The sequence below is a fragment of the Dipteris shenzhenensis genome, chromosome 27, assembly GCF_047967505.1.
Source record: "Dipteris shenzhenensis isolate YYH24624 ecotype China chromosome 27, Dip_SZ_1.0, whole genome shotgun sequence".
NCBI lineage: Eukaryota > Viridiplantae > Streptophyta > Polypodiopsida > Gleicheniales > Dipteridaceae > Dipteris > Dipteris shenzhenensis.
In genome coordinates, this window is record NC_141622.1 from 51,510,882 (window position 1) to 51,526,088 (window position 15,207).

The following is a 15,207-nucleotide window of genomic DNA, read 5'->3' on the forward strand; positions in this document are numbered from 1 at the left end:
GCCAAAATAATCGTCACAGCATAGGACATTGAGTTAGGTATGCCAAAAGTGTTAGAAGTCACAAACTGTCGATCTAGCAAAAACATGATGTACGAAAAATGTCAGAAAATGTGCCTGCGATACAATACCCAAGACGAAGATGGCTGCCCATAAAGTAACGCTGTCAAGTCACAATAACAATTGCACCTTTGATCATAGGATTCATCAGTCAAGAGGGATGATAGACAACAGATTTGGCCGAAAAAGATGAAGAAACAGACACACAACATCAAAAGATAAACTAGAGGAATGTTAACCCCTCTATACACTGAAGCCAGGCCTATTGCTTGCATACAAACTCTCCCCAGTTCATAAACCTGGCAATACCAGCTATTCATTATGTGCATCATGTATCCGTGTGTAGTCCGCAAGTCTTATTTCAGTGGACATCTATTTCTTGACCTAGGAATAAAATGTCATAATCCTTTCTCCTAAAAGTTCAAACATCCATCCATGTCAAATACAGATGCATAAATATTTACATCAACCCAAGAGATCAATTTCGACTGCTGTATTTTACATATGGTACAATCCTATTGGGCTAGCTAAACTGATCAGTACACAAATGCAATACCAGGACAAGAACATCTTCTGAAGTTTATATTCATGACCGAATTAAACTCTGGGAGTCATACAGTCCAAGCTTTGGGATATTCACCATACTGCTCTTGATCATGAAGGAGAAGCTACTGCATGTGTGCCTTCGGCCTCCCCACCACCACTGCTCCCTTCAATATCCTGCAATTAAAAACCCTCTCGAGTTGGCTGAAGCAATTCGCTTAACAGAGAATACGTCGAAAGAAAACTTTGGATGGAGGTGCATAAGCTAACATGGAATAACAATTAAAGCCCGAGGAAACATGGAATAGCAAATAAGCTAACGTGGACGACAAATTTTGCAAATAGAAAACTAATCCTTTAAAAGTGCAGATTGTTTAATGTACTACCTACAAATTTTATGAGATCGATTCATTAATATGAACTACAGAAGTCATGTCTGTACCAACAACATCAGAGGTCACTGGATAAATCAACTCCCAAACTGCCCTAGAACATGTCATAAACAGCAATCAAGCGGCCAAAGATGCAGTGGGGTGTCCCGTAGCTTGCAGAACCAAAAATGTCCAGTAGCTCGCAGAACCAAAGATGCATAGGGTGTCTGGGAGCTTGCGGAACCCAGACTGTCACGACATCAGGAATCCGCTTTGGGACCAGGAAGGCTGTATGTAAGCGTAGGGCACACAAGATGCACATCTGGGTCATCACCTCCATAGAACAGGTAAGTCCAAGGTTGCACTGGTCAGTATCAGCCAGCTTATGAGACATTTGATTGTATTGTACAGATGGGCTTTGGGCATTGTCAACGGTGATGATGCCAAACCCGCAGAAGAGGAGATGGAGAAACTCCAACTTTGGAAGCACCGCAATGAACGGGCCTTATCTCAGACAGGCAGGCAAGTATCAGCAAAGATGGAAAATTTATTCAGTATAAAATCATTAATTCAAAGGTCTTTTTGAAGCAGAAATTATGTGATTCAAAGATGCATTAAAGTGGAACCTACAGTGAACATTTAGGCAGTATTGGGTCTGTCACTCAACAACTCAGTCTCGGAGTTATTGATGACGCAGACAACATTGCCGAGCTCCTCAAGGGCATCCAAAATGTGCTATGTTTTTCCCAAATCCTTACCGTGCTCTGGATAGCCGGAGCGATACTCCTTGAAGAAGACAAAAAACTCGAGGAGGAGAATAACACCACCATTGATCTTGATAGTGCTATGCTATGCCATCGGACAGACAAGAAAGGGAGCAAGACCAGGCGTCATTACTGCAAGAGACTTGGATACAAAGAAGCTCAATGCTTCAAGAAAATGGAACAAGAAAAAGAGAATATGCCCACCTGGCATCTGAAGAAAATGAAGAAGAAAGAGAGGTGGACCAGGAGATAGCAGCCACCGTAGAAGTTCATGGTCTTCTCTTGATGAGAATGACTATGATTGGCATGTGTGAATCAAGGGTCTCTGCTTTGGGTGATCCCCCAAAATAACATGTAATAATCTCTTGCGTGTTGCACTCTGACCCACCTCTAGGGCTGCCCACAGCCCTATAAGAGGGGCTAGTACCACTCCCCACAACAGGGCCGACTAGCAAGGGGCCTATGGCCGACCCCCCCTGCCCTAAATATAGGGCTGGCAGTCAGCCCTACTGCAGATCTGGGAGCCGACTCCCTCTGCCCAAGCACATGCCACAAAGGAGGCTGCCGAGTGGCCGACCAGCAGGTCAGACCACCACAACAAGAGCAGCATCTGCTGGGGCCCACACAACTGCCCACAGAGCTGCCTACAAGGCCACCTCCACTGGCACAAAAGGGCACCTCCACAGCCAGCCACTATGGCATGAGTACGGGCCAACATGAGGCGAATACCTATCCGTCCCCTGGGCACACCCACAACACAGGCCCTCACTCATCTACCTTAGCCTCTCACTGGGCGGGCACACCCACTAGCAAGGCCCTCTCTCTACGGTGACATCAGGAGATGACCTCTAACAGAAACTGCCCTTGTATGTGTGTAAGTGTGCTACATGTGTGAAGAGCCTCTATATTAGTTGTGTCTACATAAGGAGTGATGTATGTGTGTGAGTTGTAAGCAATGATGTCATTGCTATAACATGTGTGACAGCATCTAAGGCTAGATATATTAAGTGTGCCCACATAAGGTGTGATGTCTGTGTGAATGTCATTGCTATGGCATGTGACATTGCACATGTGTGTGACGGGGTCAAGAGATAAGGCTCTGAAATGCATTGTACTTGGTGGAGATTTCCAATCAACTTATCCTCATTGAGACGTGCATATTCTGTGTACCTTTTCTTCTGTCTTTCTCTAGGCTCACCCATGCATCCTCTGATTTTCAACAGGTAGTAATGCGTGTGATCTGGACAAGCAAATTGGACCATGTATGAGAGCTTACAATGCAGGTGCCTGAAGGTATATTCAGAACCTCTCTGTTCCTTTGCAGCCTTTGCTCATGAATTTCTCAGCCTGGGCTCGCACAAGCGATGGAAGGGCTTGGAGTGATAAATTAGCCATATGTCCTTGCACCAAAGCACATACCAAACTGCACACAACCAGGCCACATTGATAGTAGCAGGGGCATCACTGCCAAGAAGATGCGCCCTCGTAGTACCAATCTCACAGGGCTTCCTTCAATCCACAATTGGCCCATGAACTCCAACCTAGAGCTGCTCTCCACACGTGCTGGTCCTTTTAGGTCTCCATGCAAGAAGGCTGTATCATTTGACATCCATGTACAAATAGGTAGCCATTCAGCTAAAATCGCAAAGTTTCTTCATGGCCTCCGATTGGACATTCAATGGTATATTCACAGCTTCCGTCCCAAAATGCATGACACTGCTTGCAAGCTAACCCAAAATTTTAACCACATGAACAAGGGTCAAGGACTTTAGTTGGGATTCAGCAAGACATCCCAAGACTACATTCTCCAGAAACAACAGCTCCAACAACATAAAGAATCTTGAGAACGGAGAGTGATCCAAGAAGAACTACTAGAAGACAAACGACAAAAATGGCTACAAAGGTTTATTGGACGCCAAGGCACATGCCAAGTACAACAAATAGAACCACTACTTATTGTCATGTGCAGGGCCCTAAGAAGTAAGACTATCCTCACTTCAAGAAGCTCCCCGAGGAGATGGCCACTCTAGTTGGACCAATGATCTCTAACATCGGTTGTCACCAAGGAGATGGAGGATCAACAAAAGGGAAAGTCTCACAATTTCCTACTATCTTCCTGTAACATGCAATGGTGATCTGATCGTGTAATTCACAGCAAGACCTTCTTTAAACCTTTAGCGAGGAATGAGCGTTGTTTACCATAGAGAGAGAAAGGAGATGAGGGTAAAGAGAGAGTAGAGTCGACAACCGATTGGGTCCCTGTACCCATTGAGGGGCCCCTCCCCCAATCAGGGGAGAATTTGCTTTATACTTGGAGAACTGAGAAATACAAAGAACACTCTTCGAGAGAGCACGGAATGCGCTTCTGAAGAGCTCACTGTGCACACGTATAGCAGACCCAAAGATCTGAGAGGCAACGCCGACCAGTACCGAGACCTTGATGCTGTCCACACTGACGATGTAGGATGCTTCTACAAGGCAAGGGAGAGGCTTGTGCTGTCTACCGGAAATGCAGGGTTACTGCGTGAGTGAGAGAGTGATAGCTGAGAGTAATAGATACTGAGAGAGAGCTGAGATATGACTGAGAAACTAGAGCTAAGAAGTAGCCTGTGTAGCCTGTAAAGAAAACTGAGAAAAGCTGAGGAGACAGTGTCCAAACCTCTCTCCATTTGCTGGTCCAAACCTCCGACTGTTGTGCTGCATGGACACCTTCAGATCAGGCTGAACTGATGGCCAAGGGACTGAGGCTAGAGCAGGGCCAGAACTGAGGATCTCAGGGGCTGCACAAGAAGGCTGGAGTGGAGCTTGTAGGAGAGCTGAAGGCAGGAGCACTGAATGAGGAAAGAGGGCAGCCAAGGGGCCCTTTTATAGGGCTGGACTGAGCCAACCCAGTCTGTAAACAGCCGACTGAGTCGGTCTGTTTTACAGACTGGTTGGCCTACAACCAGCCTATAAAAAGCCCTCCCTGGCTCATTTGCCAGGGGAGTTTTTGGGCAGCCTTTGCAGGCTGCCTTCCCTGCTCACCTGTCCAGCCTTTGGGGACCCTAAAGGGACTCCTAACCTAGGCTAAGACCTAAACTATAAGATGGAAACACTTAACCTACTGTTCTCCAGTGGGTACTAGTGAACAAGAACTAACTTACTGACTTGACCTAAGGCTGAGAGACTGACCTACGTAGCTTGTGCCTGACTGTCCCTGGACAAGGGGTCACAGCATACGACAAAATGCATACGACAAAATCTCCTATCTGGGAACTATAATGCACTTGTTGATGTAGCCAGTGTGTCACCTTGCACCCAAGTGCAGGGGTGCAGGTGACACTTCCAACTCTATGAAGAAGTTAGTAGTCAGAGATTCCAAAGGTTCTGAGGACATCATTTCCACCAACGCACTCAAGTATGCTCAATTGCTTCGTTCACCTGCAGATAAGTCGCCTTGTAGCATTCACCAACCAATGTGTTGAAAGCATTCACCTACAAATAGGTCACCTTGAATGGAGCATTCACCAACCAAAAGCAACATGGAGGCCACATCAGCCATCTTGAAGCTATTTGAGTGGGCAACAATTGGCACCTATACAAGCAAGGGATCATCATTTTGGGATGATGATGGCACTAGTTGACGTCTAACTCAACTATCATACCAAAGGTTTGGATTTCACCATTCCAACCATTGATAGGAAGTTCATTCCTTGGCTTCGAAATATTTTGCAACAACGACCATTAATTTCAGCTAGGAGACGGGAAATTTTTATGGTCTACATAAATACTACCGTAGAACCATCATCCACAAACCCACAACAGGAGGCCTTACTACAAGAATATCAAGAGATGATTCTCAATTCCAGTCTACGATCATCCTTACCGCCAATTCAACTAGAGGATCACCGGATCGAGCTCATTCCAAGGGCCTCTCCACCCATCAAGCACCCCTATCGGCATAAAGGAGGAATCGGAACTGCAATTAAAGAAGTCACTACTACCATTAGACAGCGATTCTCCATATGTAGCTCCCATCCTTTTTGAAGAAAAGAAGGATAGTTCAGCCTAGATGAGTGTGGATTACCATGCACTAAACAAGCTCGCACCGAAGAGTTAGCTCCCCATGCCTGAGATTGATCAAATCTTATAACACCTCAACAAAGCCATGATGTTTATAAAGATTGATTTGAAGAGCAAATACCATCATATTTTCCTTCACAAGTCGAATATCCACAAGTCATCTTTCCGCACAAAGAAAGTAAGTATGAGTTCGTCCTCATACTGTCTGGGCACTTTGCACTGGCGAGATTCAACAAAATGATGTTGATCTTCAAGAATCTTATAAGCATATACCTAGATGAATCCAGGAACATTCCCAAACTCATCCTCTAAAAACACACATAGTGCAGTTTCAATCTCATGATAGTCACAAGGTTGAAAACCATAAACTCCATCATGCATAGCAGGGACTAGCTACTATGACATCCCCACTGACTTCATCAGCGCCCAACAGTGGGTGTAGACCATAGTATAAAAATATGCTCTCACACATACAAATCCACACACCCACACATACTTGAGCATCCATTTATACAAAGTCTTCGTACTGAGTTTCTGTCGGCACTCCGAAGGTGAAGGGCAGACTCAGCCATGATGAAGGCTACCACTAAAGGCTAGAATCTTATAAGCATATTTAATTTTTATTTAAAAAATACACTCATTATTTCTAAAGATCTCACACGGCATAAGTAACATGTCCAACAAGGCCCACAACTTCTAAATGCAAAGGACAAAGACATCATGGATGAATGCACGTGAAATCTACATATGCATGAATCTCCCACATGAAAAGACCACAACAAAGAAGACAGTCCTCAACAAGAAAGGGACGAGATTTTCATATAAGAAATGCCCACGGACACATGGAAATTTGCCCAAGGTATGCCAATAGAGTGACTCAAATACCAATTGAAACATGCTCCACGGTGAGGGGTAGCTAAAGCTAAGCATGGAGTGAGCCAAGATCATACTCGAAAGCACCAAACTTCTAAAACCACCAAGTGTTACTGAGGAACGATTACGAGGAGCGACAAGCTCACCTCCCATCTGTAGATCATGTATCAAGTATCACCCTTTGAACCTGAGGAGCCTAGTACCAAGCCATGCCCATGGCCACAACCTTTGTGTCCCATATCATAGGAGTCCACAGTCCAAGGGTTAGAAGAGACATAGCATAGCCGTGCTCTACGTCCTCATATCCCAAGGGATGCCCTACAACTCATATACAAACTCATGTAGGGGTGTCCCTAACCTAAGGATCTTTCAGTTCTTCAAAAGGTGTTTTTTTTTAAAACAAGCCATGTCTTGATATCCCAAGGGATCCCCCACAACTCATATATAAACTCACGTAGGGATGTCCCTGGCCTAAGGATCTTTCATTTCTTCAAAACCTTTTTTTCATAAAAACAAGCCATGTCTTTGAAGAAACCCTTGCCAGCTTATGATCTCAACCAAGCCTTAGGTTGGACCTGAGCAACTCACTTAAAGAAAAGAGAGGTGAGTAGAGCATTAGGACCATGACAATCCCAAGTAGTGCAAGAGTTGCAATGCCCTCACTCACTAAAACTTATGTCTTCCTTAAACCTGCCCTACCACTCAATGGGCGTTGGTTTTTAGGTGGTGCTGATGTACAGGGTCATTGCGATAAAGCCTAGGGGGCAAGATGACTTATGCATGGAGTGTTCATACCTACCAATCCCCACATAGTGTAGGTACTTAGGAACATCCTAACAAAGGGACGTCACATCAAAGACAAATGCATGTGCTAAGACCTCTTTCCAAACGAGAGCTCAACCAATTAGACGAAGCCCACCATGGCAACCTCTTCCAATGAGGATGTAGCTAATCTCAACATAATACCACCATCCAAAATGCCACATAAGCTCGCACAATAAGGGGGTATGGTTCAATCACGCAACTCTGATAAGGTCTCACTCAGTGCACACTAAGAGGATTGTTGGAATAGTAGGATCAATGCCTCCATCTGTGATCCCCCAAATAAGGACAACGTGGCTTCACACCTTGCATAGGCATGGACGTAGCATATGGGTATATTTTGTAATAGACACATATGCTTGGTTTGTGGGGTGCCATGTGGGCAGCAACCACGCTACCACATGGGCAAGAGACTGCAATCCTTTTAGGGTTATTTAAGGGAGCCACATGGGATACCCAAACCCACAACTAGGATTGGCCGTGGCATTGGTGTAGGGGAGATATGCAGGCTCATAGAAGCCCTGCAGTGGGCACATTGGTTAGGATTAAGCCCAGCGGTAGACGCTAGCAGCATGCCCTATTTACACCTTGTGGTCGACGGTCTGCAGAGTGTTAGGTTGACAGTCTGTGGGGAAACTGGTCGACTGAGGGGTTGGTCTGCCACATTTGGGCCCAAGTCGACTGCCAAGAAAAGGTCTCCCAAATGTGCCACCCACACTCCAACATGTAATTGTTGCTCATCATTGGAGGCATAGTGAATATGTGCCCCTAGAGAACTTTAAATCAAATTTCCTATTAATTGGTCGTGGAGAAAAGAAGAGGGGTAAAAAGGAAGAGGGCAAGGGCATGATTAAAGTAAGGGATAAATGGGAGAGGGGAGGAGTTTCAATTGAAGGATAATGGAGGGTAGGGGGCCTTAAAGAGGGATGCACGTGAGATTGGGGAGAGGGGAAAGGACCACTTATGAAGGGAGTGGGGGACCACTTATGAAGGTGTATTAAAGAAGAAGGGACGTCCTAAAGGGGGAGGGGGAAGAGGGACCATTTATAATATTATGGTTAGCAATAGGCATGCTATACCACACAATAGCTTAGTGGTAGGGCTCACTTTTGAGAAAGATAAGATTGTGGGTTCGAATCCTTTCTTCAAAAGGTTACTATGCCCATAATATAATGTGCACCCTCTAAGACTTAGATTAAGACATGTTTAAAATCAAATTAGCCTATGAACATAGATTAATTAGCCTCCTAGGCCAAAACAAATAGGAATAAAGTAAGGTGGAGCCAGTATGTCCCCTTTGAGTCTTAGTTGCAGGAAACGTCCTAAAAAGTTAGGAAACCCCGTTTCCTAACGTTTCCAAAATTGAGACGTTTCCGAAACTTGGAAACGTTTTGGAAACGCCTAATCTACAAATGTGCCAGAAGAAAAGCCAACAAGGGTAGGTATTGACAAGAGATGATGGCAAGCTCTAGCATTATCATGGTGGGTGCATAGCGAAGGCTTTAGAAGTAACACAAGACTCGGATTAGACGATCTACATGGGTGACGACTAATTCATCAATGCATGATGCGAATCGCATCTTCAAGGATCCTCTGCTCCATGCCCTCGAAGAATTCAATTACTTAACTTATGCACACGTCTAGCTTATATGGTGCATGTTTTGTTTAATTACTAGCTTCTGTATGTGAGCAGAAATATACTTTATTCAGCCTACCCTTGCCGTTTCCTATTTACTCAAGTGGCGTTTCAGAAACGTTTCAAAACTACCACGTTTCTTGCATGGAAACGTTTCGTGCAACATAGCTTTGAGTTGAGGTTACTACATTCAATAGTGCATTGCTAAATGTTGGCATCCCATCATATGCCAAATTTCCAAGTGCACGGTTATCAAATCTTTCAAAATTCCACAAACACAAATCCAATGACCCAATTGTGAAGTTAGCATAGGATGGCCATAAAGATAAAGGAAAATGAACATAACATCCTCAATCATTCGACTTGCATTAGCCTTAAGCTCTCGATGTGCACATCCAAGGGCAAATCTACATCTGTAGAAGAGCCTCAGGTGGAAGAGAGCAAAGCAAGTGAGGCTCAACACTAGAGCACCTATTGAAGCTTGCAAGAGGCACGCAATGATCTAGGAGAAGTCTATAGGAGGCAGTTCAGCATCACTCCTGTAGGAGAGCCTCAGATTGCTCAAGAGCGAAGAGCAGGTGAAGCTCAACCCTAGAGCAACTACTGAAGCAAAAGAGAGGCACAGTGTGATCTAGAAGTCTATAGGAGGTGGTCAACATACAAAGCCAGTTTTGGTGCGATACCTCGGCAACTCTATACTGTAGGCGTTGGTACAAAATTCTACATGGATTCTACGTTATATTGGTTCCTCTTTTGATGTACATCTAACTGTACTTTATTCAAATCTATATGTACTTACTATCTACTTGTGTGCACCTGCTTGAGTGAGTTAAAGTGGTTGTAGTATATTCTGCATTCAATGACTTGTGTCCACAGTTGGTGTGCTTTATGCAACTTCTACATGGTGTCTACTCTAGAGGCACATGCTTAGACTTGTACTTTCCAACAAATCGCCGAAGCCCATAGACTTGTACCAGCAGTTGGATGGCAACAACTACGGCGTGTGAAGAGGGTTGATGGACTCAGTTCTACAATCCTACGACCTGGCAGACTTCGTCGTCGTGGGAGTTTCAAAGCCAGAATCACTTGGCGAAAACCTTTCCATTCTAGAGCAGAGGGATGCCAAGACTATGGCTCATCTTTGGGAAAGAGTAAATCCGCATGTACATTCTTTTAATTTCTTGAATTGCAATCCTTAGGTCATCAATCACATCAAGCATATGACGTTGGCGAAAGGGGGTATCTCTTGAGTTGCAAATGAGAGTTGAATCCCATTAAGTCTGCTAACAATGTGGAAACACTTCAACAAACTTTAAGCACTACAATAGGAGGCCCTTCTAGCCCAAAAGGAGATTTCATCTGAGGACATGGCCATCGTATTATTGTACCATCTTTCTGCATAGTATTCCGCTTCAAATTCTTCTCTTATTACCACTGGTGGGAGGTTGAATACTCTAGCATGGGAAGAACTCGTGCCAATGGTGCTTGACCAAGAGAAACATTTTGAGAGTCCTCCACAAGGAGAAGATGCGGAAGCTTTGGCTGCCCTACAGAACCAAAGACGGAACAAAGGTAAAGGGAAGTGGAACACTTCTTCCTCCTTAGAGAAGAAGTCTGATTCAAAGAAGAAAGCATTGAACACGGAGTGTACTTGCAACAATTGTGGCCAACAAGGTCACTATTCGAGGAAGTGAGGAATCACAAGGTAAAGGTACGGGTTCCTCGGCTACAACGATCACTCCAGCCTTTGAACTTCTATAAATTTTGGATTCTTTGACTTCTTTCCTTGGCACATATCTCTATCCCGACAAGGTTCCAAGACTTCAAGACCAAGACAAGTGCATGGCGACAATTCCACAATCAAAGTTTAAGGAGAGGGAAGGCTCAAGATCATCTCGGATGGTAGAGGGGTGAAGTGCTCCTCCCAAGTATTATTTGCTCTAGTGGGGCGTGACCATTAGACAAGGAGAAGTGACGTTACATGCAAGGTCATGTTCCATCTAACAAGAAAGCTTCTGGAAGCTTGGTATTATACTATATTTGCTTATTGAAGCCTATATAATTTTCATTGGCAGCCATAATTCCCTGCAACGATGCACCACCAGTCCTATTACAATAGTATCTCATGTGACACTTCTTTCAGCTCAATCTTCTTGTGCTACGCTGAATCTTGATGCTATGTTGCTTTCTTGAATCTGGCAACATAAAAATAAAACACATATTAAACCTCAAACTTTAATAGCAAAAACCTTTGGGGCACCACATCACCATACTTAACCCATTATAAATAAGCTGTCACCTTTGAGGAAGTCCCACCAAAGCCACTGCCTGCATCTTCACCTCGTTCCGTAGCTCTGCTTGTGGCTGCTCCATGTAATGCTGATCCAAGGCTATTAGTAGCGCATGCAATACCCATATTTGCTTCCGGCTTCTTAGATATTTCAACTTCATCCAAGGTACGCAACTCATCCACACCAGAAGTATTACTAGAAGTGGTTGCTACATCATTTTCCCTGCTCTTCCCAGCTGATTCAAGAGAAATTCTTTCAAGAGCACGAGCCACACCAGCACTTACTTCTCGTGCGCGAGCTCCAAAATCTGTCATAGTATTGTTTCGCGCTCGCAATTTCTCCTTGAAGCCACGGGTTGTCTTCGTGAATGTTTCCTTGTACCTGCACAAATAAAAAGAAGAGTGATTCAAACTTCTAGCAAGGGTCCGTGAGAAGAGTATTGTTGCTTTTCAATCCTGATTTAACCTTGAAATAGCCAGAGACCTGGACGAGGCTGCAGCTAAACGGGACTTGAATGATTCTGAGAACGTAAAAAAATCTGAAGGCCCAGTTCTTTGCGGACTTTCTTCCATGGTCTGCGAACCTGTGTTAGTCCTGCTATGGAAATGCAATCAAGGGTTATCTCTCTCAGTGTGTGGACTTAATAAAAAATTGCTGATAGAACAGCATTGGCTTTGTTCCAATGAAAATAATCTCTCTCTCTCTCTCTCTCTCTCTCTCTCTCTCTCTCACACACACACACACACAAACCCCACACACAACAAACATACACATGCATGCACATCAATATATAGATAAAAGACTGGAATATATCCGGTAGGCCCCCACGATGAAATTTATTCGGGGATTAGTATTAGTAGCAGGAGCGGCGACGGGATTTAAATAAATGAACCTAAGCTTTTGGGCAATGAATGTGGCGACAGAAGATTAAGGTAAGTAAATGGGTGGCAGACAACACACAAACTTTCTAGAGACTCTCGAATGTTCCAAAGGCCGCCCTTGAGCAAGTATAAAGAGAGGTCCAGCCTCTGCCTCACCCTTCAGACTTTGATTGCGATCAACCGTTTGCGCAGAGAAAGTGAGAGGGGGGAGGGACAGAGGTGGGTCGATGAAGGAGGAGAAGAGCATAGGGAGGCAGGGCAGCAACAAGAGAGACACTGCAGGCTCCAAATCCTTAAATTTCCCATTTTGCTTCAATATAGCTTAGGTTAATTGCTTACGCTAATTGCGATTGAGGGAGGGAGAATGGCGGAGCCAGGGAGAGGGAGAGGGAGAGGGAGAGAGAGCAGGAGAGGCACACGGAGGGGGCAGAGTGGTGCTCCGAATTTTACACGCAAAATTAGCAATCCATTGCAATTGATCCGGATTGGAAATCGTTTGTAGTTTGGTAACAATGAATTTATAAAGTCGGAGGAGCGAGTAGGATGGATCTTGATTTGATAGTTCTTTGAAAAAAAATGAAAAAGGCAAAGGAACCATAGAGAGATGTCAAGAATTGATAATTCTTTGAAAATTTTGAAAAAGACAAGGGAACGATAGAGAGACACAGAGAGAGAGTTTTTTAAAAGTCTTCAAAAGACCAAAGGGTCTATGAGACTGAAAGAACCTGATCCAACAAACTAAAAGGGTGGAGCCTCTAAGCGGGAAAGAGAGAAGGGGGGAGGAGGAGAAACCCAGAAACCACACACCAGAAAAACACAAGAATTATGAAAATGCCAGTGCTCAACAGTCTGTTAACTCTCGTACCTTGCACAGGTTTGGATGCTGCTTATCTCAGAGGGTCCAACAGGACCATTGGAATGACGAGCAGTGCCAGCTGCTGTTGCATCCAACTGTCCACCACGTTGCACTAAATGCTCCTGTGGGCGAACTCTCGCAGGCCCTGCTGCACTCAAGGGGCTGTAATTCCCACCAATTGCAACTTGATCACCCTGTGGTAAGGAACAGGGTGTTGCTCCCATAAGATTAGCATGATCTTGAACACTAGATTGCCTATCCCGTGATCTTGCAAAATGATGTGCTCTAGCAGCAGCCGCCAGATGCTGCATAATTTGTTCCTCAAAGTCGGAAACGTCGGCATAGTCTGGGACCTAATTACATAAACATTCCTCAGTACAGTAGCTTGGCTCAAATAATACTGCAGAGTTGATTTTCCCTGCTGCAGTTCAGTTCCAAAATGTCCAATTATACCTCATGAGCCTCAAACTCGTCCACCAAGTTTCTCTGCATGATTGAAGTCATCTGTCTGGCGCGGTGGTAGGGCCTCTCATGTTCGACTGCATCCAGCAGCTCTTGGCTGGCGAATTATCAAATCAAATGATGTTATCAACATGTGGGGAAGCAGTCCACGTGCAGATATAGTCGACAGGAAACAAGCAGATACCTGTTAGGATCCTTCAAGCTGAGGGTCTGCCAACACATTGGGCATTCTTTGCTTCTCTGGTACCTGGAGAACAAGAAAATCATCCACTTGTAATGGACCAAAAAAGTTCTTTGTTTGGAAAAGCACATCACCGTGTAGCCACTATTAAATCTGGAAAATATCGCCACCAACCATTCTAGGATGCACTGAAGGTGGTATTCGTGTTTACAAGAAGTCACCTGCAGATCACAGGGAAAGCGTCAGTATTTTTTTCGTCTGAAGCTTGAGATCTATTACCCGACAAGCTCAAGAGCTCACGGTGAGGTACCAGAGCTGGACCCAAATCGAAACCATAGCAAGACGATGCGATCGAGAGGCCAGAAACACACAAGCGGTCGGCAAATTTTGATCCAAGGACGAAAAGTCGAAGGTTGGAAGGAAGAAAACAGACCGTGGCAGGATTGCTGTCGCAAAAATCGTCGAAGCAGATGCTACAAGAGTCATCACAAGGATCTTGGACTCCGCCATCGACAAAAGCGATCGCGGATGAGATGTGAGAGTCGGCAGCGATGTGAGCGGTCCCCATTCCCAACAACAAAATCAAAATTGTTGGAGGAGCAAACTTCTGTGCAAAGCACGGCACTCGCACTATTTGCCTCTACAGGATAATCTACTTTGGCCTTGTTTTTATCGTTGTTAATCATTTGTGCTTTTCACAACCCTAGTTGGCTTGGGGATCATATGTAGTTAGTTGTACCCTCGCTTTGTCCAAGAGTGGTAAGGAAAAGATGCACTAGAGGCATGGGTAGCAATAGGTACAAGTGTGGGAGCAAAGCATACGCTTCCTTTATCATTAGGCAATGGCTCATGCTTTGCACGACCCTCTTTGGCTTGGGGAGCATATATCATGATATTGACCCTCGGTTTGTCCATTTAATGGCCAATGTCAAGGTCTACACATGCCAACCTCTGGAAAGGATGGGTAGCAGTAAGTACAAGTTGGGGGGCAAAGCATATGGACAATTGTAGGATGTGTCCTTAGAATTATGTTTGGAAAGGAGGTCTGGCAACAGTAGCAAGGGGCTAGCCTAGTGGTAGGGCATGGTTGTGTGCATGAGGCATGTTCAGTCAATCCTTGGGTTGATTGTAGCACGCGCATTGTCCTGCTCTCAAGACTTAGTTTTTTAGTGCCTCACATTTCCAACAACTTGTGGTGAAAGTTTGCAAGGTGGCGAGGCCCAAACACATGCACGATGCAAACCTATGCTAACTTATATGTGCATGGTGTTAAGCCTATGATGTCAGCAAAATGTAAACATGTTCATGAGATTGTGTGGGTTGCAATGACAATGTCAACCTCCACAACATCATGATAGTGACACTACTCCCTTTAAGGTAGGGGGCTCAACACTAACACAAACAACAA

At 44.7% G+C, this 15,207-nt stretch overlaps 1 protein-coding gene across 2 annotated transcripts; it reads right to left on the minus strand.

Annotated features, from left to right (window-relative positions):
- Window positions 1-276: 276 nt before the first annotated feature.
- Window positions 277-14,460, minus strand: LOC147884469 (E3 ubiquitin-protein ligase RHF2A-like). 2 transcript variants are annotated; one of them, XM_087398591.1, is made up of 8 exons: window positions 14,233-14,460; window positions 13,974-14,020; window positions 13,803-13,865; window positions 13,610-13,715; window positions 13,166-13,509; window positions 11,903-12,013; window positions 11,428-11,800; window positions 277-777 (listed from the first exon to the last, which is right to left on the minus strand). In XM_087398591.1, exons 1-8 carry the CDS (start codon window positions 14,365-14,367, stop codon window positions 712-714), a joined length of 1,245 nt encoding a protein of 414 aa, XP_087254717.1. In that variant the 5' UTR covers window positions 14,368-14,460; the 3' UTR covers window positions 277-711. The 2 variants fall into 2 exon arrangements, with proteins under 2 accessions (XP_087254717.1, XP_087254716.1); XM_087398590.1 differs by having other exon boundaries at window positions 11,903-12,016.
- Window positions 14,461-15,207: the final 747 nt, after the last annotated feature.